The following is a 22,642-nucleotide window of genomic DNA, read 5'->3' as shown; positions in this document are numbered from 1 at the left end:
CCCATGATTATCATGAAGAAAGCCACTTCTGCCCATCCTTTGCAGTTTGCATATGACGATAGCCACGTCAATGAATAAGACAAATTTCCAAAAAGTCAACATAAAATGGCTATCATCACATGATTACATGCAAAGGATGGGCTCGAAGTAGCCTTCTGCGAAGGTGGCTAGCAAATCCCTATAAAAACCTCTTAAAAAAAAAAAATTTCATAAAAAAAAAAAGAAGGTGACCCGCGGGTCCACCCGGCCGTATGGGTGGGGTCCGGGTCAACCAATTAGTGACCCGTAAATTTCCGGGTCATTTTTTACCCAGCCCGTTTGACCCGAACCCGTACGGGTCGGGTAAAACCCGGCCCGGCCCACCCGTTTGTCAGGTCTAATTACAATATGAAATAGCCTGTGGTCCAACCATTCAACACTCCTTGTGAGGTCCCACTATTGCTGATCGAGATTGTTCCCATAGTTGGGCCTAGCGAGGTGGGCTAGGGCCCAAAAAATCTTCCAACCAAGTGATCCTAACCATCATTCATTGAACCTTTTTTCCGAATGTGGAATTTGTTGGGTCCCATATTTTTTATTCCCATCAAATGCTGGGTCCACAAACGAACGGACTGGATCCCCAAACGATGGTTCTCACTTCTCACCACCATACTGACCATAGAATTCCTTCACCTTTATAATGACCACCCTTCGCCCTCTCCGTCTTTCCCTGATTTCTCTGATCTAAACCCCGATTACCAAGAACCTCAGGTATGCTTTTTATTTCTCAAAGAAAACCCAGTTATATTCGCAACATCTTTATTTATTTATTTTTTGTTTCTTTAAGAATAGATAAATCTTTGATGGGTGTGTTAGTTTATTTACTTTCCCTTGCGCACAATTTAGGTTTCTTTTTTTCTTCTAGCGATTCATAGCTGAATTCCTGTAACTTGGGATCGAATCCAGTGTTTCCCGTTAGTGGGTTTTTGGTATTAATAGTAATTCTTGTTATAATTGATTTCTTTTCTCTTAGGACTTTTGAAGGGTGATTGTCTGGTTCCACAGTCTCAAGCCAGTCAAGATGGTATGTCAAATGTTTATTTTCTGTTCCTTTTTAGTGTTTTAATAGATGATCTGATGCAGGTTTGTACCCTTAGTTTTAGTTTTAGTTTTAGTTTTAGTTTTTTTTTATACAGATCAATTATCTTTAGATCGATTATTGTTTTAGTGCTTGTGTGAGGATGTCAAGTTCATTAAATGAAGCTTTTGGTCTGATGGGTTATGAAAATCAAGATGGGTTCTTGGTGGGCATGACAGAAATGATATGAGATTGTTCTGAATTGCCATTCCTGAAAATCTCAATTGATGCTGTCGTTGTCTGTCCACAAAATAGCCCAATCAATCAGTCAACATAGAAATTGTTTTTTGATGTACTCTCCGCAATTCCTTTTATTAGTTATAAGCTTGCCTTTAATTTTGTAGTCAGTCGTAGTTTATGGCTTGAAACATGCATTGTGGGCTTTACTAGTTTCCATTTTGATGGAAGAAAAGGAGCCCATTCTATCCTGCCATCATACTGGGATTACTTTTTGTCAAAGTGTACGCATTAGTAAAAATGAGTGAAGAGGGAACTCATCCTCAAGTTCCGCTTCTTCTTGATCATCTACTAGGTCGTGTTACTGGTTTCCTTGACAGGCTTATACAGTTGTAATGGGTTGATTTTATTTGATAGTTTAGTAAAGTATTATCTAGATAATTATCTGGTTAATATTTGATTTAGGAAATAATTGACACCTGATTTGTAGAGGAGACAGCTACGGAAGGGAATGAGTGATTGATATGCATGGGTCTTTGGATTGGAGAAAGCATAGAAGAATTTTTGTGTGAATACTTTAGAGGCAATCTCCATTAAATTCTAGTGTAATAGAACTTGGGTTCTATCAGCCTTGTATCAGAGTCGCACCTTGGTGCATGCCTCTGACCTGATCCAAAAACAAACAACTATCAGAACAGTATTCTCTTGTGATAGCAGACATGCCTCCCAAACAAGCATTAAACACATGCTGTAGAGGGACATTCGATTTATGATAATCTCTCTAAATTAATCATAATCGTATCATTTCCTTTACATAGATTCTTCTAAATGGGCGAAGAATCCGTGTTGGACACGTCTCGGATTCCAATACTTAAAGATTCCGTGAGACACTTCCAGATCTCTTTTATCTATTGTCTCTGAATACTACTACTTCCCATGGTTTTAAATTTCGACCGAAATCTGAAATTACCGACACCGAAATGACGAAAACCCGAAACGGTATTTTATTTCGGCCGAAATTTAGATATTTCCAAAATTTCACCCAAAAAAACCTGTTTTTTAAAATTAATTTAATATTTCACCGAAATTTCGACCGAAATTTAATATTGAATAAAATAGTCTTTTCTTTGTTGTACCGGATTTCGATCGAAATTTCGAAATTTCAGGGGTCTGAAACCGGTATCAAAACTGAAATTTTAAACCATGCTACTACCACAACTTTATAGTCACCATATGTTTTGAGTTTCACCCATCCTAATATTAAGTTTCTTAACTTAACTCAACTCAACTCAACAAAGCCTTTGTCCCAAACTAGTTGGGGTCGGCTAAATGAATCCTTTAGAAAAAATTCATGAAGAAGGTAAAAGGAATCTACCCGGCTCTAAGCCTAGTTCTAGTTGGGTTCTTCTACGTGGATCATTTTCTTCCCTTCAATCCTATCCGAGGTCATGTTCTCTGTAATGCTCCTAGCAATCAAGTCTTTCCTCACTGTTTCTACCCAAGCTGTTTTCGGTTTGCCCCAACCTCTTTTTACTCCATCAATTTGGCCCAAGTCGCCTCTTCTCACCGGAGCATCCAAAGGCCTACGTTGGATATAAGCGGTGCTCTCTCATCTTCTCCTCAATTGGAGCCACCCCCACCTTTTTACGAATGTCTTCATTTTTAATTTTATCTAGCCTTGTGTGGCCGCACATCCATCTAAGCATTTGCATCTCCGCTACACTCATCTTATGCACATGCTGCTTCTTGGTGGCCCAACATTCTGAGCTGTACAACATGGCTGGCCTCACAGCTGTCTTATAAAACTTTCCCTTCAGCTTGGTAGGAATTTTACGGTCGCACAGAACTCCTGAGGCAAGCTTCCACTTCAACCAACCTACTCTTATTCTATGGTTAACATCCTCTTCAATCTCTCCTTCGTTATGTAGAATTGAACCAAGATAGCGAAAGATATCCCTCTTAGGTGCCTCCTGTCCAGTCATATTTACTACATCCTCGTCCTGCCTCCTCCTTACATTACTAAAGTTGCATTCCATATATTCTGTCTTAGTCCTACTCAGTCTAAAACCTTTAGATTCCAAAGTAGTTCTTCATAACTCTAATTTTGCATTTACTCTTGCTTTGGTTTCGTCGATTAATACTATGTCATCTACAAATAACATACACCACGGCACCTCATCCTGACTAGCACGACTACTATCTACTACCACAACTTTATAGTTACCATATCTAATATTAAGTTTCTTAAATGAAAATAAATTATTATTTGTCTCTGAATACTACTACCACAACTTTATAGTTACCATATGTTTTGAGTTTTACCCATCCTAATATTAAGTTTCTTAAATGAAAATAAATTATTATATCTACTTAACCTATTAAAATATTCACTATTTTACTTGTTATAACCATATTATTATGTATTTTTTTTTTGAGAATTAATTAAAATATTTTGGCGAATTGGGAGTTATTGGGAGAAATCTTCAATTTATAATAAATTAATATTGTCCTTCTTAAAGCCACAAACATATATTTTCCTTTTAAAATGTGGAAACGAAAAAATTTTCTTGCCAGAAATGTTTTCACTTTTCATGCAATTCTAACAAGGCCTTGGAGCGACTTTCAAGCCCTGTTTCGTTTCAATTGCAGGAAAAACATTTCTTGATGAAAATTTCTTTATAGGATTTTTTATTTCCACAATTTAGAGGCAAATGATAAATTTTAAGGATTTCATTATAAATTAAAGGTCCTGTAAATCAAACTTGAACTGTTGTGGTTTAAGTCACTTGTTAAATATGTAGTCATACATTTTGAGTTTAGAATTCACTTTATTGTTCCAGACATGTCACTAGGTGTTCATGTTGTTAAACTATTATAGATAGCTTTTTTGCATATATGATGATTTCTAAGTGTGTTATGTTATTGTGCTTATTCTAGCATTTCCTGAATTTGCATCTTAAAATTTCATCATTTGCATATGTTTCCACACATTTTCTTGATTTTACAAGATTTCCACCAAAATTTCCAACCGAAAACGAAACGTTTCTGTTCCCATGCTGATTGAAACTGAAACCAAAACTGAAATTTAAAATGTCGCCACAAAGCGGACATGCCATAGTGATCAAGGTGGATCCCAGATATATGAGAGGATGTTCCAACTGTTTGTAATCGGGCTAGTCGTCGTCGTCGTGAAATTCCAAGGGTGGTCCCGAGTACGGCAACTATGAGGAGTGAAAATTAATTAGGTTTCTAACAAGTTTTAATCTTTTGAAAACTCAAACCTAAATTGGAAATTAAGAGATCAAAATGAAATTCAAGCACACAAGTTAAATCTAGAGGTGCAATGCAAAATAAAGAGCTAGAGTTCAAGAGAGAGTGCACCCGAGATTTAAAGTGGTTCGGTCCTCAAAACGCGAGGCCTACTCCACTCCACCAACAAAGACCCGTTGATGGCTTCACTAAGTGATCTTCTTAACTTCGGCGAAGATCGGTGCCGATTACAAATTCCGATTACCTTTAACCTTGGTGGCAATCTTCACCACGGAGAGTGGGCTACGCTTCTCCGAACACTCGCCCGAATACAATTTCTTGAATAAGAAAGAAAGAACAAAAATCCCTCACAAGGGTTTACAACTTTGTAGAAGATGTACAAATATAGCCTAAAGATCCAAATTCTAATCTTAGAGGATGAGAGGCATAATCAAGTTTGATTCACTCTTTGGATGTTCAAATGAAGTTTAAGAGTGTTAGGATTGATAGTCTTGAAGTTTAGAATGCCCATATTTATAGAAAAACCAAAATATGACCGTTCAATGGCATTGTGGTAATTCCAGCAAAATTCCCAACGGCTCAAAATATGACCGTTATAGTGTTCTCGGAGTTCCGAGAAAAAATCTCGGAGTTCCGGGAATACTAACAGAAGATGAAAAAAAGTCTACTGGACCATTTCTCGGAGTTCCGAGAATTTATCTCGGAGTTCCGAGAAGCCTATGCTGAGCAGATTTTCTCTTCATGTTTTTAGGCTTCCAACTTAACACCAAGTTGGGATTGCTATGAGGGTTCCAAGGTGTTGGAACTCCACAAAGACAATCACTTATATATTTAGGGTGTGTGTTTATTTATTATGCCTCTCAAATCTAAAACTAAGGTTGGATCTTTTATACAATCTAATATCACTTGATCTTTAATGGATTCTTCAAGTCTCCATTTGTCTTGGACTTCGATGTCTTTGGCCTTCATGATGTGGTCCAATGAGATCTTCTTGGCCTCAATCCAAGCAATGTTGTCTTAGCACCAATGTGATCTACAACTTAGACAATCAAACATATTAGTGATCATAAATCACTTGTGTATTGGAATCATCAAAATAAGATGGGAATGCCAAGGTGGAAACCATTGGGCTTACAATCTCCCCCTTTTTGATGATGACAACCACAAGAGATTTTCCAATAAAAGCATTCATATTTTCCTTACACTAGAATTCTCTCCCCCTTTGGCATCAATCAAAAAGATTGGGGTAAAAGAGAAACAAAAGGGATGAAATATTCAATTTAAAGCTCCCCCTTTTTCAAGGAAAAAGACAAACCTAGAACTCCCCCTATTTAGAATTTTTATTCAACATAAGAGGGGATATTTTAATTATCCATAAAAAGATATTCAATTTTAGAGCAAGCCCCTAATCTAAGCACATATGATGAAAATCATATGGGGGCTTTGGGAACCCAAGATTTCTTGGTTCCACCATAATCCCTAATCTTAGATGCACATTGGAATTGGTAATGACCATTTATTCCACAGAAATGACATCTAACATGAGGGTTAGACAAGCTAGTCCTATCATAAAATGCATGATTAGGTCTTTGACTAGCTTTCTTTAAGATTATGTCAATAATTTTATCACCATTTAGAAAACCATGAAGACATAATCTTAACCGTTCATTTTCATTATGAAGATGGGTTAATTGCTTTAAAGAATTATTAAATTCATCTTCATAAGATTTGGAAGAGCTTGCCATATTTTGAAATTGGCAATTTTTCACATCCAAAATACCCTTAAGTGTTTCAATCTCAAGTTTAAAGCTTTCAAGTTGTGCTTGAGATTTGGAAGAAGATTCATTCCTCAAAAGATTAAGTTCATTTTCTAATTTTGAAATAGTTTTCTTTTGAACTTTATTTTTAGAAATTTGAGAGTGCAAGGTTGAGCACAATTCATCATATGATATTTTTTCACTATCACTACTAGATGAATAACATGAAGGGTTAGAGTTTACCTCGTCTTCATGGGTGAGTGCCATGAAGCAAAGATCGTCTTTCTTTTCTTCCCCTTCGCTTGAACTCTTTCCCGAGGTGCTAGTAGCATCCCATCCGGCGGCAAGAGCTTTATGTTTCTTCCATTCCTTCTTTCCCTTGTATTTTGAGGAAGATGACTTGAGAAGTGGACAATCCGGTCTTTTGTGTCCGGCCTTCTTGCAATTATAGCACCTTATTCCTCCTTCTACTTCACTTTCTTCTTCGTTTTATCCTTTTTATGTTTCTTTCTCCATAAGCTTTTAAATTTTCTTAAAGCTTCTTCTTCATCGCTATCCGCCTCGCTAGAGGATGATGAGTTCGCTTTGGAGGCTTTTAGAGCTAGAGATCGACTCTCTTTTTCTTTCTCTTTCGGCTTCTTCTCCTTTTGTCGGCTAGTGAGGAGCATCTCATGGGTGATGAGAGATCCTACAAGCTCTTCCATGGTTAGCGTCTTGAGATTCTTTGATTCTTGTATGGTGGTTACCTTTGGATCCCAATATGGAGGAAGAGACCTAAGCAACTTACTCACAAGCTCATCAGTAGGATAAGATTTACCAAGATTTGCTAATTCATTAGAAATTTTAGAAAAACGGGTATACATTTCGGAAATGCTTTCGTTTTGATCCATTCTAAACATTTCACATTTGCTCTTTAACAAGTTTATTTTGGAATCCTTAACTTGAGATGTTCCCTCATGGGTAACGGCAAGTGTATCCCAAATAACCTTGGCGGAATAAAAAAGAGCAACTCGATTAAACTCCTCCGTAGATAAGGCGCAAAACAAAGAATTTATAGTTTTGTAATTTAAATTTGCATGCCTTTTTTCTACGACATTCCATTCTTCAAATGGTTTGGAAGGCAACATGTATCCATTTTCAACAATGTGCCAAAGTTCCACATCTATCGAAAGGAGATAGATGCGCATCCTTGTCTTCCAATGTCCATAGTTGGACCCATTAAAGAAGGGAGGTCTAGTTGTGGAATGGCCCTCCGGAAGTCCGGTTCCATTTCTATCCGCCATTTCACAATTAGAAAGTTGCCAAAGATCTTATGATCTTTCCCTTGTTTGAAATTTTTAAAGAAAAATTTACCAAAGATTTAAAAAAAAAAAGAAAATCTTTTAAGAGCCTTTGCTCTGATACCAAGTGAAATTCCAAGGGTGGTCCCGAGTACGGCAACTATGAGGAGTGAAAATTAATTAGGTTTCTAACAAGTTTTAATCTTTTGAAAACTCAAACCTAAATTGGAAATTAAGAGATCAAAATGAAATTCAAGCACACAAGTTAAATCTAGAGGTGCAATGCAAAATAAAGAGCTAGAGTTCAAGAGAGAGTGCACCCGAGATTTAAAGTGGTTCGGTCCTCAAAACGCGAGGCCTACTCCACTCCACCAACAAAGACCCGTTGATGGCTTCACTAAGTGATCTTCTTAACTTCGGCGAAGATCGGTGCCGATTACAAATTCCGATTACCTTTAACCTTGGTGGCAATCTTCACCACGGAGAGTGGGCTACGCTTCTCCGAACACTCGCCCGAATACAATTTCTTGAATAAGAAAGAAAGAACAAAAATCCCTCACAAGGGTTTACAACTTTGTAGAAGATGTACAAATATAGCCTAAAGATCCAAATTCTAATCTTAGAGGATGAGAGGCATAATCAAGTTTGATTCACTCTTTGGATGTTCAAATGAAGTTTAAGAGTGTTAGGATTGATAGTCTTGAAGTTTAGAATGCCCATATTTATAGAAAAACCAAAATATGACCGTTCAATGGCATTGTGGTAATTCCAGCAAAATTCCCAACGGCTCAAAATATGACCGTTATAGTGTTCTCGGAGTTCCGAGAAAAAATCTCGGAGTTCCGGGAATACTAACAGAAGATGAAAAAAAGTCTACTGGACCATTTCTCGGAGTTCCGAGAATTTATCTCGGAGTTCCGAGAAGCCTATGCTGAGCAGATTTTCTCTTCATGTTTTTAGGCTTCCAACTTAACACCAAGTTGGGATTGCTATGAGGGTTCCAAGGTGTTGGAACTCCACAAAGACAATCACTTATATATTTAGGGTGTGTGTTTATTTATTATGCCTCTCAAATCTAAAACTAAGGTTGGATCTTTTATACAATCTAATATCACTTGATCTTTAATGGATTCTTCAAGTCTCCATTTGTCTTGGACTTCGATGTCTTTGGCCTTCATGATGTGGTCCAATGAGATCTTCTTGGCCTCAATCCAAGCAATGTTGTCTTAGCACCAATGTGATCTACAACTTAGACAATCAAACATATTAGTGATCATAAATCACTTGTGTATTGGAATCATCAAAATAAGATGGGAATGCCAAGGTGGAAACCATTGGGCTTACAATCTCCCCCTTTTTGATGATGACAACCACAAGAGATTTTCCAATAAAAGCATTCATATTTTCCTTACACTAGAATTCTCTCCCCCTTTGGCATCAATCAAAAAGATTGGGGTAAAAGAGAAACAAAAGGGATGAAATATTCAATTTAAAGCTCCCCCTTTTTCAAGGAAAAAGACAAACCTAGAACTCCCCCTATTTAGAATTTTTATTCAACATAAGAGGGGATATTTTAATTATCCATAAAAAGATATTCAATTTTAGAGCAAGCCCCTAATCTAAGCACATATGATGAAAATCATATGGGGGCTTTGGGAACCCAAGATTTCTTGGTTCCACCATAATCCCTAATCTTAGATGCACATTGGAATTGGTAATGACCATTTATTCCACAGAAATGACATCTAACATGAGGGTTAGACAAGCTAGTCCTATCATAAAATGCATGATTAGGTCTTTGACTAGCTTTCTTTAAGATTATGTCAATAATTTTATCACCATTTAGAAAACCATGAAGACATAATCTTAACCGTTCATTTTCATTATGAAGATGGGTTAATTGCTTTAAAGAATTATTAAATTCATCTTCATAAGATTTGGAAGAGCTTGCCATATTTTGAAATTGGCAATTTTTCACATCCAAAATACCCTTAAGTGTTTCAATCTCAAGTTTAAAGCTTTCAAGTTGTGCTTGAGATTTGGAAGAAGATTCATTCCTCAAAAGATTAAGTTCATTTTCTAATTTTGAAATAGTTTTCTTTTGAACTTTATTTTTAGAAATTTGAGAGTGCAAGGTTGAGCACAATTCATCATATGATATTTTTTCACTATCACTACTAGATGAATAACATGAAGGGTTAGAGTTTACCTCGTCTTCATGGGTGAGTGCCATGAAGCAAAGATCGTCTTTCTTTTCTTCCCCTTCGCTTGAACTCTTTCCCGAGGTGCTAGTAGCATCCCATCCGGCGGCAAGAGCTTTATGTTTCTTCCATTCCTTCTTTCCCTTGTATTTTGAGGAAGATGACTTGAGAAGTGGACAATCCGGTCTTTTGTGTCCGGCCTTCTTGCAATTATAGCACCTTATTCCTCCTTCTACTTCACTTTCTTCTTCGTTTTATCCTTTTTATGTTTCTTTCTCCATAAGCTTTTAAATTTTCTTAAAGCTTCTTCTTCATCGCTATCCGCCTCGCTAGAGGATGATGAGTTCGCTTTGGAGGCTTTTAGAGCTAGAGATCGACTCTCTTTTTCTTTCTCTTTCGGCTTCTTCTCCTTTTGTCGGCTAGTGAGGAGCATCTCATGGGTGATAAGAGATCCTACAAGCTCTTCCATGGTTAGCGTCTTGAGATTCTTTGATTCTTGTATGGTGGTTACCTTTGGATCCCAATATGGAGGAAGAGACCTAAGCAACTTACTCACAAGCTCATCAGTAGGATAAGATTTACCAAGATTTGCTAATTCATTAGAAATTTTAGAAAAACGGGTATACATTTCGGAAATGCTTTCGTTTTGATCCATTCTAAACATTTCACATTTGCTCTTTAACAAGTTTATTTTGGAATCCTTAACTTGAGATGTTCCCTCATGGGTAACGGCAAGTGTATCCCAAATAACCTTGGCGGAATAAAAAAGAGCAACTCGATTAAACTCCTCCGTAGATAAGGCGCAAAACAAAGAATTTATAGTTTTGTAATTTAAATTTGCATGCCTTTTTTCTACGACATTCCATTCTTCAAATGGTTTGGAAGGCAACATGTATCCATTTTCAACAATGTGCCAAAGTTCCACATCTATCGAAAGGAGATAGATGCGCATCCTTGTCTTCCAATGTCCATAGTTGGACCCATTAAAGAAGGGAGGTCTAGTTGTGGAATGGCCCTCCGGAAGTCCGGTTCCATTTCTATCCGCCATTTCACAATTAGAAAGTTGCCAAAGATCTTATGATCTTTCCCTTGTTTGAAATTTTTAAAGAAAAATTTACCAAAGATTTAAAAAAAAAGAAAATCTTTTAAGAGCCTTTGCTCTGATACCAAGTGAAATTCCAAGGGTGGTCCCGAGTACGGCAACTATGAGGAGTGAAAATTAATTAGGTTTCTAACAAGTTTTAATCTTTTGAAAATTCAAACCTAAATTGGAAATTAAGAGATCAAAATGAAATTCAAGCACACAAGTTAAATCTAGAGGTGCAATGCAAAATAAAGAGCTAGAGTTCAAGAGAGAGTGCACCCGAGATTTAAAGTGGTTCGGTCCTCAAAACGCGAGGCCTACTCCACTCCACCAACAAAGACCCGTTGATGGCTTCACTAAGTGATCTTCTTAACTTCGGCGAAGATCGGTGCCGATTACAAATTCCGATTACCTTTAACCTTGGTGGCAATCTTCACCACGGAGAGTCGGCTACGCTTCTCCGAACACTCGCCCGAATACAATTTCTTGAATAAGAAAGAAAGAACAAAAATCCCTCACAAGGGTTTACAACTTTGTAGAAGATGTACAAATATAGCCTAAAGATCCAAATTCTAATCTTAGAGGATGAGAGGCATAATCAAGTTTGATTCACTCTTTGGATGTTCAAATGAAGTTTAAGAGTGTTAGGATTGATAGTCTTGAAGTTTAGAATGCCCATATTTATAGAAAAACCAAAATATGACCGTTCAATGGCATTGTGGTAATTCCAGCAAAATTCCCAACGGCTCAAAATATGACCGTTATAGTGTTCTCGGAGTTCCGAGAAAAAATCTCGGAGTTCCGAGAAAAAATCTCGGAGTTCCGGGAATACTAACAGAAGATGAAAAAAAGTCTACTGGACCATTTCTCGGAGTTCCGAGAATTTATCTCGGAGTTCCGAGAAGCCTATGTTGAGCAGATTTTCTCTTCATGTTTTTAGGCTTCCAACTTAACACCAAGTTGGGATTGCTATGAGGGTTCCAAGGTGTTGGAACTCCACAAAGACAATCACTTATATATTTAGGGTGTGTGTTTATTTATTATGCCTCTCAAATCTAAAACTAAGATTGGATCTTTTATACAATCTAATATCACTTGATCTTTAATGGATTCTTCAAGTCTCCATTTGTCTTGGACTTCGATGTCTTTGGCTTTCATGATGTGGTCCAATGAGATCTTCTTGGCCTCAATCCAAGCAATGTTGTCTTAGCACCAATGTGATCTACAACTTAGACAATCAAACATATTAGTGATCATAAATCACTTGTGTATTGGAATCATCAAAATAAGATGGGAATGCCAAGGTGGAAACCATTGGGCTTACAGTTGTCATCATTGATTACAGTTTGGATCATGCAACTGTCACCATTGTGCTCTGGCCTTTCATAATGAGCCTGACAAGATGGCTAGTGGGAGTGATCCAACTGGAGACCTATGCACTTGCTGGTTATGTAGTTAGATGCATGTGCTAATGTACTGTTCATGTTACACATATTCTTTTGAATGGGCGAAGTACTCATGTCGGACATGTCTCTGAATCCAATACTTCAGGATTCATTGCGACACTTCTAGGCCTCTTTTATTTGTTTTTCTGAATACCAGTACGACAACTTTACAATTACTGCATGTTTTGAGTTTTATCCATCCTTATTGTATGTTTTTTATATGGAAATAAAACATTATATTTACTTAAACTATTAAATTTTTTTAAAATAATACTTGTTATAATTAAAATTTGAGAATTGATTACTTGTTAGAATACATGAATCTTTCTCGTTGAGGTTTGCTGAATCCGACACTCGATACCCGTGCTAGATTCTAACACTAATACCCGTACTGATGCAACATAGATGCAACATAGTGTCCCAGGAGCAAGAGCTCTTCATGATTAATAAGTTAAAAAAGGCACCCAAATAAGTGCAAATTAACCATTTAAGAGTGTCCAAATATCATGTGTCAGAGCATCAGTAGGGGTACAATATGCAGTCACATTTAACTTTAAAATCATGTCCATATATTATGACGTGCGAATGATATTATTTTTAATCTAAACGGGCTCACATTTCCTTCTTCTGTAACATTTCACTTTATCAAAAACAGAAATAGAGCAAGCAGAAGAACATCGCTGTCTAAACTCTAAACCAGGAATAACTTTCTGAGAACCTTGAAATAATATTATCTTTTGTAGAAATTAAAAAATTAATTGAATTCCATACTCCACCATGATCATGTTTCATTATCCTCAAATTCCCAACCACTGTGGGAACTTTTCACTGTTGTGGAATGGCATAAGGACAATGAGTTATAACTTAGTTATTTTAGTTATTAATGTATTAGATTTATGACTTATAACTTAATAATATGTGTTTATCCTGTCTTTCTCAAATTTGTGGAACTCAGTCTTGGTTCTAACTTTTCGCTCTTTGCTCATGATGGCTGCAGTTCTTCGAAGGCTATGGCTATCGCGGACGATCATTTGAGCAGACATATCGTTGTTACCCTGCATCATTTATTGATAAGGTTTAACTACCCTGCTCATCATTTTATTTTTTATTGTCATTCTTTCCAACTTGTCCGCTACAACAAATAGATCTGTAACCTTCCTCTTTATCTAGGTGGTTAATAACCCTGAATAATAATAGTTACCTCCTTAAGCCTGGGATTCAATGTTATAGATTGATTACCGGCATTTAGAAGATGGGGTAGGAGGCAATTTATGCGAACCTCTGTTTTGCAAGAATTTTCAAAATCCTAATTCCATTTTTAAAAAATGAATCCTAGTTATATTTATTTAACAGTGATTACAGAATCCACTGCCTCTTTCTTGGGGTAGATGTTTACCATATGAGGCTGGGGTGGTGGTTAATTATCTATAGTTTAAGACAGTTATTGACAAACATGTAAGCTAGAATAAGCACAAATACACACTTAGAAACCATCACATAAGAAAAATAAGTAAATAACCATTCCAAACAAGTCTGACATGTGTTGTCTCACTTGTTTGGAATAGTAAGATCCCTTCTAAATTAGAAATAGAACCACAAATACATATGTTTCAAATAAACACAAAATGTCAGAAAAAAGCCACTCCATTCATTAATTTCATAAAGAAAGTCAAATATAATGGAATAGTATAATATAATGACAGAAATTTAAAGGATGTTCTAAAAATAAATAAATAAATAAAATTAATTTTATAAATAAAAAAATCTAACCCCGTCAATTGGTAGATCTGACAAGAATAACCCGCATATAAAAAATTAGAAGCTAACATGCATATATGATTAGTTTTTTTTTTTCAAAAAATTAGTTTTTCTATATTTTAAAAAATTTAGTTGACAATAATTTAGTCAACAATAGATTGGGTAAGAAGAACTCACTTATAATATAATTAGAACCCAACATGCACACATGTGAAGAATCAAGAAAAAAACATAAAATAAGCATCTGCCAAGTAAAAATGTGAAAACCCTTGATTCCATATGCACTTTGGTCGAAGTTATGACATGTTAACTAAATTTCTGTTAATTTACATTCTAAAGTGGTAGAATTTCTGTCAACATGACAGAGCAAAATGTTGCTGAAATATATTCATGTTTAATAGAGGATTTTTTTTAGTGTGGATGGTAATGAAAATGTGTCAGCTGTTTCGTGTCGGTTTCGGCCGGCATTTAGAACCATGCTGACATCTAAAAAATCTAACTAGCACTGTTACAGTCCTTTAAGCGCTAATGGAGGACGTGTTTCACTCACCCCTACCACTAGAAGATCCAGTCAACTTTGTCCTTTGGGTTTTACACACACACACACACACATAAATAGAGATCCCACCCCAACAACCCACCCACGCAAAAAAAAAAGAAAAAGAGCAGAGTTGTTTTTTAAACAAAAAAAATGCTTGAAAGGTCCATAAGGGCATGTGATTCGTCCACCCATAATGTCAGAAAATGGAAACATGAAAAAGAGACCTAAAGATGGTCAAAGTGAACTTAAATTACCATTTCTATCTAGAATAGACTGAAACAGACTGGAAACCATTTAATCTAGGGTTCGTTTCTGGTTTTCATACCGGTACAACAATGTTCTGCTCATTCTAGCTGGGGTGCGACATAATTGATAAATGTGCTCTCAAATATTCAATATAGTGTATCAAGAATGATTTAATGAATAACCATTTGGTATTCCAGTCATGCACTAGTTGCACGTGTGCATTCAATCCTATCTACATCCCCCCCCCCCCCCGCGGCGGCCACACACACACGGATGGTAAGAATCCTTTAGATTCGGTCATTTATGGTGTTTTGTGATGTTAATATTTTGTTTTGAAAACCATCGTACTTCGTGGGCATTGGCTAGAAAGAATTCAGGAATGAACAGGCAAGATTTAGATTGAAAATAGAAGAGGGCAAAAGATAATAGATGTAGAGTGGGGATTTGAGCTACGTGTGAAGAAGCCAGTTGGAGTGCTCAGGCAAAAATTTGGCTAGAGCTCTTTTGGTAATCCTAGCGTTGTGGGATGGGAGTGATTGGGGCCAATTGGGGGAGGGCCATGGATTCACTCATTTTTATATATTAGAGATTCAAATGAGGTACAGTCTTTCGAAAAAAAGAATCAAAGGGTTTGTTTAGTGATGTAATGGGATTCGAGTAGTGCTATTGCTTGGGCTTTTCCAGATCCTTGGAGCTTTTTGCTTATTCCAGGTGAGATTTGATATTTTATTTCGAGCTTAGAGGTGTCACATATTCTAAACTTTGATGGATATTCCTTGGAAAAATCCGGGACAAACTGGTATAACCACAACGATATTTTGTTGGTTTTTTCAGACCCAATAGGACTGGCAGACTCCATTGAAGCGGAGGTGAGAGCTCTCCTTACCGTCATTTGTATTTTTGTGGATAATTTTGGGGGAGCTCTCATTGTGGTAGGGTTCCCAGGTGAACTGGGGCGCTAGAAAGAGTAGAGGCTCGTGATATTTAAGTCTTATCATCGAAGAGATAGGCAATCTTAGTAGAGGGAGGGAATTCTTTTCTACTAATATATTAAGAGAGGCCAACAACATCACATTTGTCGGCAATTGAGAGAGTGGCAACCTCTGCCCCTTTGTCATTATTCTCTGTTGTTTTTTCTCCTTGACTATAATCTCTTATCTTTCTCTTTCTTCTTCAAAAAAGAGGCAAATAAATTAATGGATTCTTTAGCTAGGGAAGGCGTTGATTGTCTTGTGTACCATCAATGTCCGCTTCTCTTGCGATATATCTTTTTCTTTTTTTATAATAAAATTGCTATATATCAAAAATGATATTTGATGAACTAAAAGTGATTCTAGCTGCTGTCAAAGTGGAATTTAACAGTAAACATAATTGAATTAATAGGATTATTTTATTCCATTAAGCTGCTTACATCCTTGTGCACTCGGCAGCAGGCGACCATGTCATTTGAAAATGATAATTCTCTGTTAAAGTCTAAAAGATAAATAACGCCTTTCTCCAACAGCTTAAGCTTTTAGAGAAGTTGGTAAGTTAACATGGTATCAAAGCCAAAGGTCTCGAGTTCAAACCTCCCAGATAGCAAAAATCCACATGCAGTGGTCGGCCCAATGTGAGACCACATGTGCCACGTGTTTGCCAAGTGGGCCACACGTGCAGGAGGGTGTTAAAGTATAAAAGAAAAATAATACTTTTCTCCAACAGCTTAAGCCTTTGGAGAAGTTGGTAACTTAACTTTCTCTATTTTTACAAGTGGCAATCATCTACCCCCGTTTTTCTAATTTCTTGATGGTGAAAAAAATAAAACCTCATCATCTCCTCAAATAGATCTATTTTTAGATGAATCTTAGAAAATTGAATTCTCTCACTTGACTCTCTTCTTCTATTAATTATGTTCTCTTTTCCTCTTTGCAGCCACAACTGGAAAGTGGTGATAAAAGTAAGTCATCTTCCCAGCCTGATCACGTTTTGTTTCTGTTTGCATGGTCTGCATTATTATTCCTTATGTTCTATTGATCTTGTTTATAATTATTTATGTTGTTTCCAGTTATAATGCCTCCCTCAGCCCTCGACCGCCTTGGTAAGAAACTCTTTGTTTTCGTGCTCTATCTTTTCCTTTTTCCTCTAATTGTATGAGAGATTTCTCTTCCTTTACCTTCTGTTCTCTATTTCTATGACATGTTCTAGGTCAGATTAAGTATTTATCTCATATACTCATATACCTCAAGTGGCTTGTAGTTAAATTTTACCATGTATTTCACATGGTTACTCACATTCTCTCTCTGCAGCATCTCTGCACATTGATTATCCAATGTTATTTGAACTCTGTAATCCTGCCACAGAAAGAGTTTCACATTGTGGTGTCCTGGAGTTCATTGCTGATGAGGGCATGATCTACTTGCCCTATTGGGTAGGCATTGTAAAGTTGCTTGTAATCTGATGTTGCTATATGCTAGGATCATCCTAACCCTTCAATTTGTGGAGGTTAAAATGGACGGGTTTAAACCTCCACAAATCTGTGCATTTTAAACCTCCACAAATCTATTTTAAACCTCCTCAAATCTAAGGGTTAGGATGATCCTATGGAGCTGATTTTTTGGGCACACCCTATCTATGATCCAAACCATCAAATGAATGGTTTGCATCACCCAAACAACGTGGACCCCACTCTATTTCTGGTCGACAGACCAGCTAAGTTATCTGGCCGATCGACCAGAAACACTTTTCCCTTGAAAATATCCTTGATGCTATTCAATCAAATCTTATTTATCTCCCTGTTTTTGTTTCCCACCTGTAGATGATGCAAAACATGCTTTTACAAGAAGGAGATATTGTACAAGTGAAAAATGCCACTCTTTTGAAGGGAACATATGTGAAACTTCAGCCCCACACAAAAGACTTCTTAGATATATCCAATCCGAAGGCCATGTGAGTTTCTGTTTTGATTTTATAAGGTGTAATAGCCAGTTGACACTTTCCTCTCTATTTTTTTTTTTTGTTTTTCTTTGTGACTGTGATTTTGGATATTCATTTTCTCTAGATTTTTTGTTTAACTGTGCAGCTTGGAGACAACATTAAGGAACTACTCTTGTTTGACCACCGGCGACACTATCATGGTAGCCTATAACAATAAGAGATTTTACATAGATATTGTAGAAACAAAGCCCTCTGCTGCAATAAGTATTATTGAGACAGATTGTGAGGTGGACTTTGCTCCTCCTCTTGATTATAAAGAGCCCGAAAGACCGGCTTCATCTATTTCAACAAGCAAGGCACCTGCTCAAGGTTTTTGTTTTGGCTATCACACTTTCTATTTTCTTTTACCATTGATTATTGTGTAACCTTGATCGCTTTTTTGTTCAGTTGTCACATTCATTTGTACGCACTATTCTCAAAATGCTTGGTGTTGTCTGAGCCAGTCTTGATGACATCAATGGTAAATGCATGTAGATTTTCAAAATTGAAACATAATTCGCATGGAAAATGCATGTAGCCTTTCAGTCTATGTTTTTGTGCACAAAATCACAATAGTGGGGGGTGTTTGGGAGCTTGAAATATTCAATATACAGAAAGATGGGACTTTATGTTCCTTTGACATGATGCAGGCTCTGTTGATTATAGTTCAATGCTTGTTGAATACAAATATAGTAAGCTCACTGATGGGGACCATCCCTCATTACCAACAAGAAGGAGAACCAAAGGGACCCACGTTCACTGACGGGGTCCATTTATTTCACATCCAACACTGAGAGGGGTGTCCGTGTCTTATTTGCTTCCATAAGGAATTTAGGAGTCAACCATGATTAGTGGGACTTCGATTATTAGTTTGCTTTGAGTTATTTGTTTGGTTAGAGACTTATGTAATAGGATGCTTTATTTCAGTTCTAGTAGGATTTTCTTTTATAGTTCTACTAAAAGTCCATTAGCTGTCATCAAGTTCTAATAGGAGTCAGTGTCAAGTCCTAGTGGGAGTCTTGTTAGTTCTCTTTTATTTAAATGGATTTGCAAACTGAAGGAATAAAAATATTGATGAATAAAAATTATTTGAGGTCTTCAACCCATCTTGCTACGTGGATACATAAGCTTCTTCAATGGTGGATTCCTAAAGTCAAAGATGGATTCCTTTGATTTGGTTTGCATTTTCTCTAGATGGATTCCTAGACCGTATTTTCTCTCTCTCTATTTAACTATCTTCTCTTTCTTTCTTTCCTCTGTGTTGGATCATCAACAAGGTACAGTTTTCTATAATTCATGTTTTTTCTTCTTAATCCCTATCTATGTTTTTTTTTTTTTTGAATAGTAACTGATTTCATTAAAAAGGGAAGACCGAGAGAGTCCCCCCCCACACACCACATTACAAGCACGCCCACACAGAGAAAAAATACAAAAAAGAAATTAAGGAGGAAGAAAGTCGAAGAGCTCCAAAGCCTGCTTCACAGCCCCATCTTTAGCCAGCTTATCCGCTACTTCATTAGCAGATCTTCTTACGTGTTGATACACTGTAGCGCACCCCACCGTAATATCCTTTATTTCATCAAAGAAGCGAAGAAATCTCCAAGGAGGAACCAAAGAACTCTTAAGCCACCTAATGACATTTAACGAGTCACCTTCCACAATAGTGCTAGCCATCCTTGCTCCCCCTAGTAGTAACACACCTTGATGAGCTGCTCTAACTTCAGCTTTGTTTGAATCAGCTACTCCGATAGGCCTGAAATAAGCCTTCACAACTTCCCCAGAGGAAATCCTCAAAACACCCCCGATCCCAGCTAGACTGGGGTTACCCAAGCTAGACCCATCAAAATTCAATTTGGAGAAGCCGACAGGTGGATTGACCCACCTATGTATGTTGATCTTCTTAATCCCTATCTGTGTTGATCGTCTTTTCTTCTTGGATTTAAATCCTAGTTTCTTTCTTTCTTTGCCTTGGATTTAGAGGGTGAGCCTTGGCACAACGGTAAGGCTGCTCCATTGTGACCTGGTCACGGGTTCAAATCATGGAAACAGCCTCTCTGCAAAGCAGGGGTAAGGCTGCGTACATCTAGCGCAATGGCAGGAGCCTCGTGCACTGGGCCGCCCTTTTTTCTTAGAAAGCATGTTGCATTCCTGTTAATTCAAAATGGACATATAGATTTTGGCATTACTTTCTATAGCTCAATTTGGTTATAATCCTAACCAAAGTTTCTTGACAATTTTTGGAACCTTTGATGTTCAAAGCCAGTAGAGAATCTACGTAACAATTTTAGCTGCATGGATGAGATCAAGTCAACTATTAATTTTCTCTTCTACATTAGTGTGGCATCCTTTTGCTTTTCCATGTGGTTTCATCTTGATCGAGTTATTATACAACGGTAAGGCTGCTCCATTGTGACCTGGTCACGGGTTCAAATCATGGAAACAGCCTCTCTGCAAAGCAGGGGTAAGGCTGCGTACATCTAGCGCAATGGCAGGAGCCTCGTGCACTGGGCCGCCCTTTTTTCTTAGAAAGCATGTTGCATTCCTGTTAATTCAAAATGGACATATAGATTTTGGCATTACTTTCTATAGCTCAATTTGGTTATAATCCTAACCAAAGTTTCTTGACAATTTTTGGAACCTTTGATGTTCAAAGCCAGTAGAGAATCTACGTAACAATTTTAGCTGCATGGATGAGATCAAGTCAACTATTAATTTTCTCTTCTACATTAGTGTGGCATCCTTTTGCTTTTCCATGTGGTTTCATCTTGATCGAGTTATTATACGATGCATGGCCATATTTTCCATTGAAATAATATGAGCAGGAAGAATTACAAAGGGATGGCACTTGTACAAATGATCCAAACCATGTATATGCTATTCTTCACTATGGATGGCCCGTGCACCAAAATGCCTCCCTTCAGATTATCCCAACCGTCCAACCCTTTGATTTGTGGAGGTTTCTTGATAAATGTAGACCGTTGTCTTTTTACTTTCTAACCGCCTGTTTAAAGGCCCAAATTCGATCATTGAACAAGTGTCCCCCACTTGTACCTCTGTTCGCTCATATTTTTACAAGGGAAAATACGGTTATGCATCATATAACATTGCTTTTTTAGTTTGTACTGTGTCCTAAATGCAAAACTAATTACTTTTTTTGGTTCGTATTGTGAGAATCTGATAGATTTGACAGTCTGTTGTCACTTAAATCCATGATTCCTCTCTTTGACCTTTCAGTTCAAGAGGAGCCTGCTGAAGAACCCAAATTCAGCCCATTTACAGGTGTAGGAAGACGTTTAGATGGCAAGTTTTTTAATCCATCAGTCGCTCCAATTTCTTCCTCCGTACCAAAAGAGCGGCAATCAGAATCTACAAATGGGACCGTGTCCACTTCATCCAGCGCTTCATCTCGCCAAGCTTCTGGAAAGCTCATATTTGGTTCAAACATGAACCAGGCGGCTCCAAAGGGAACACAAAAGGTAAGCCTTTATCTATTGGTTAAAATTTAGGGTTTTTTTTGCAAAAGAAGTCTTCTACTTTGCTTTATCTTCAAAAACAGTCTTCAGTTTGAAAATTTGCAAATTGTCATCATGTTTAAGTGAATTTGCAAATCAGGTCGTCCCATCAATTTGTCACCAAAATACCCATGGTAGATTGAATCAAAGGTGTCGGAATATCATTTTTCTATATACTAGCATTTTTATGCATTGGTGTAGAAAAATGAGCCCCCCCCCATCGAAACATGACGTGTAAAATTGTGGGCCCCCCCCATATACATGGGCTATGGTGGAGATCGTGGGATCTACCCCATCAAAACATGAGGCAAAATGGTGGACCCCACCCAATGTATGGGTTTGAATTGACTTGGTGGGACCCATCGTATCAAAACACATCAATGAGCATCACGAGTATTTTGGGTTCTTTACAAGGTAATTTTCATCTTTTCACATAGGTCTTTTATGAGTAAAAAAAAATCCACCATGGGTATTTTGGTCACAAATTGATGGTATGACCTGATTTGAAAAATTCAGTCAAAGGCTATGACTTTATTTGCAAATTTATAAACTAGAAGACTGTTTCTGCAAATAAAGCAAAGCTGAGGACTTCTTTTGCAATCGTTTAGCATATTGCTGCCATGGCCCATCTTGGGTTCAATCTTCTTATCCAGAATATATTTGGAATCCAGTTAGCTTTTTAATAACTGCATCATGTAGCTCATTACCAACTTAAAAATTGACAGAGAAGGAAAAAGTTTGCAAAAAAGTTGTTTAAGATTCTTGATTCATTGCCTAGATGATCTTTTACCTATAGGTTGCTGGAAAAGAAACCGATCCAGAGCCTGAGAAGAAGGAAGAACCAAAGTTTCAAGCATTCACTGGGAAGAAATATTCATTGAAAGGCTGACAATCTAGTTGTTTTTATCAGATGCAGTTGTTTTACTTCATTATTCTTCCCTACCATATTGGGTTTAAGAGTAAGTTTAGTAGAATGATGTTGCACTGTAAAAAATGGAATCAAACTCATTACAAAGCTGTTTCACTCCAAAAAAAAAAGTTACTTATTCTGTTACCCTCAGGTAACTTAACCTACACAACAATGGATGTCACATTAAATTATGGATTACTGTATATAGAACATTCTTTTGTAACTACTCAAGTTGGGGTGGAAATCAAGAGAGGTTTCTTATTTTCTTTGCAAATGAGCTTCTCCCTTCAAACTGCCTCTCTGCCTGCCTGTTGGCCTTCTCTATGCTCATGGTTTCTCTATTTTTTGGTGTGAGAACTCTGTTCTGGAAGTTCAGTTTGTTATCTTGGATT

At 37.1% G+C, this 22,642-nt stretch overlaps 1 protein-coding gene across 1 annotated transcript; it reads left to right on the top strand.

The window, feature by feature from the left end:
- Window positions 1–841: 841 nt before the first annotated feature.
- Window positions 842–22,524, top strand: LOC143850733 (uncharacterized). Its single transcript, XM_077359967.1, has 9 exons — window positions 842–1,063; window positions 13,329–13,406; window positions 16,788–16,812; window positions 16,921–16,953; window positions 17,162–17,283; window positions 17,671–17,801; window positions 17,935–18,158; window positions 21,063–21,304; window positions 22,137–22,524. Exons 1-9 carry the CDS (start codon window positions 1,061–1,063, stop codon window positions 22,227–22,229), a joined length of 951 nt encoding a protein of 316 aa, XP_077216082.1. The 5' UTR covers window positions 842–1,060; the 3' UTR covers window positions 22,230–22,524.
- Window positions 22,525–22,642: the final 118 nt, after the last annotated feature.

This window comes from Tasmannia lanceolata, unplaced genomic scaffold (genome assembly GCF_043159265.1).
Source record: "Tasmannia lanceolata isolate RefF3 unplaced genomic scaffold, GAP_Taslan_0.1 ptg000018l, whole genome shotgun sequence".
Classification (NCBI taxonomy): domain Eukaryota; kingdom Viridiplantae; phylum Streptophyta; class Magnoliopsida; order Canellales; family Winteraceae; genus Tasmannia; species Tasmannia lanceolata.
This window is presented reverse-complemented; position numbering and strand designations above follow the sequence as displayed.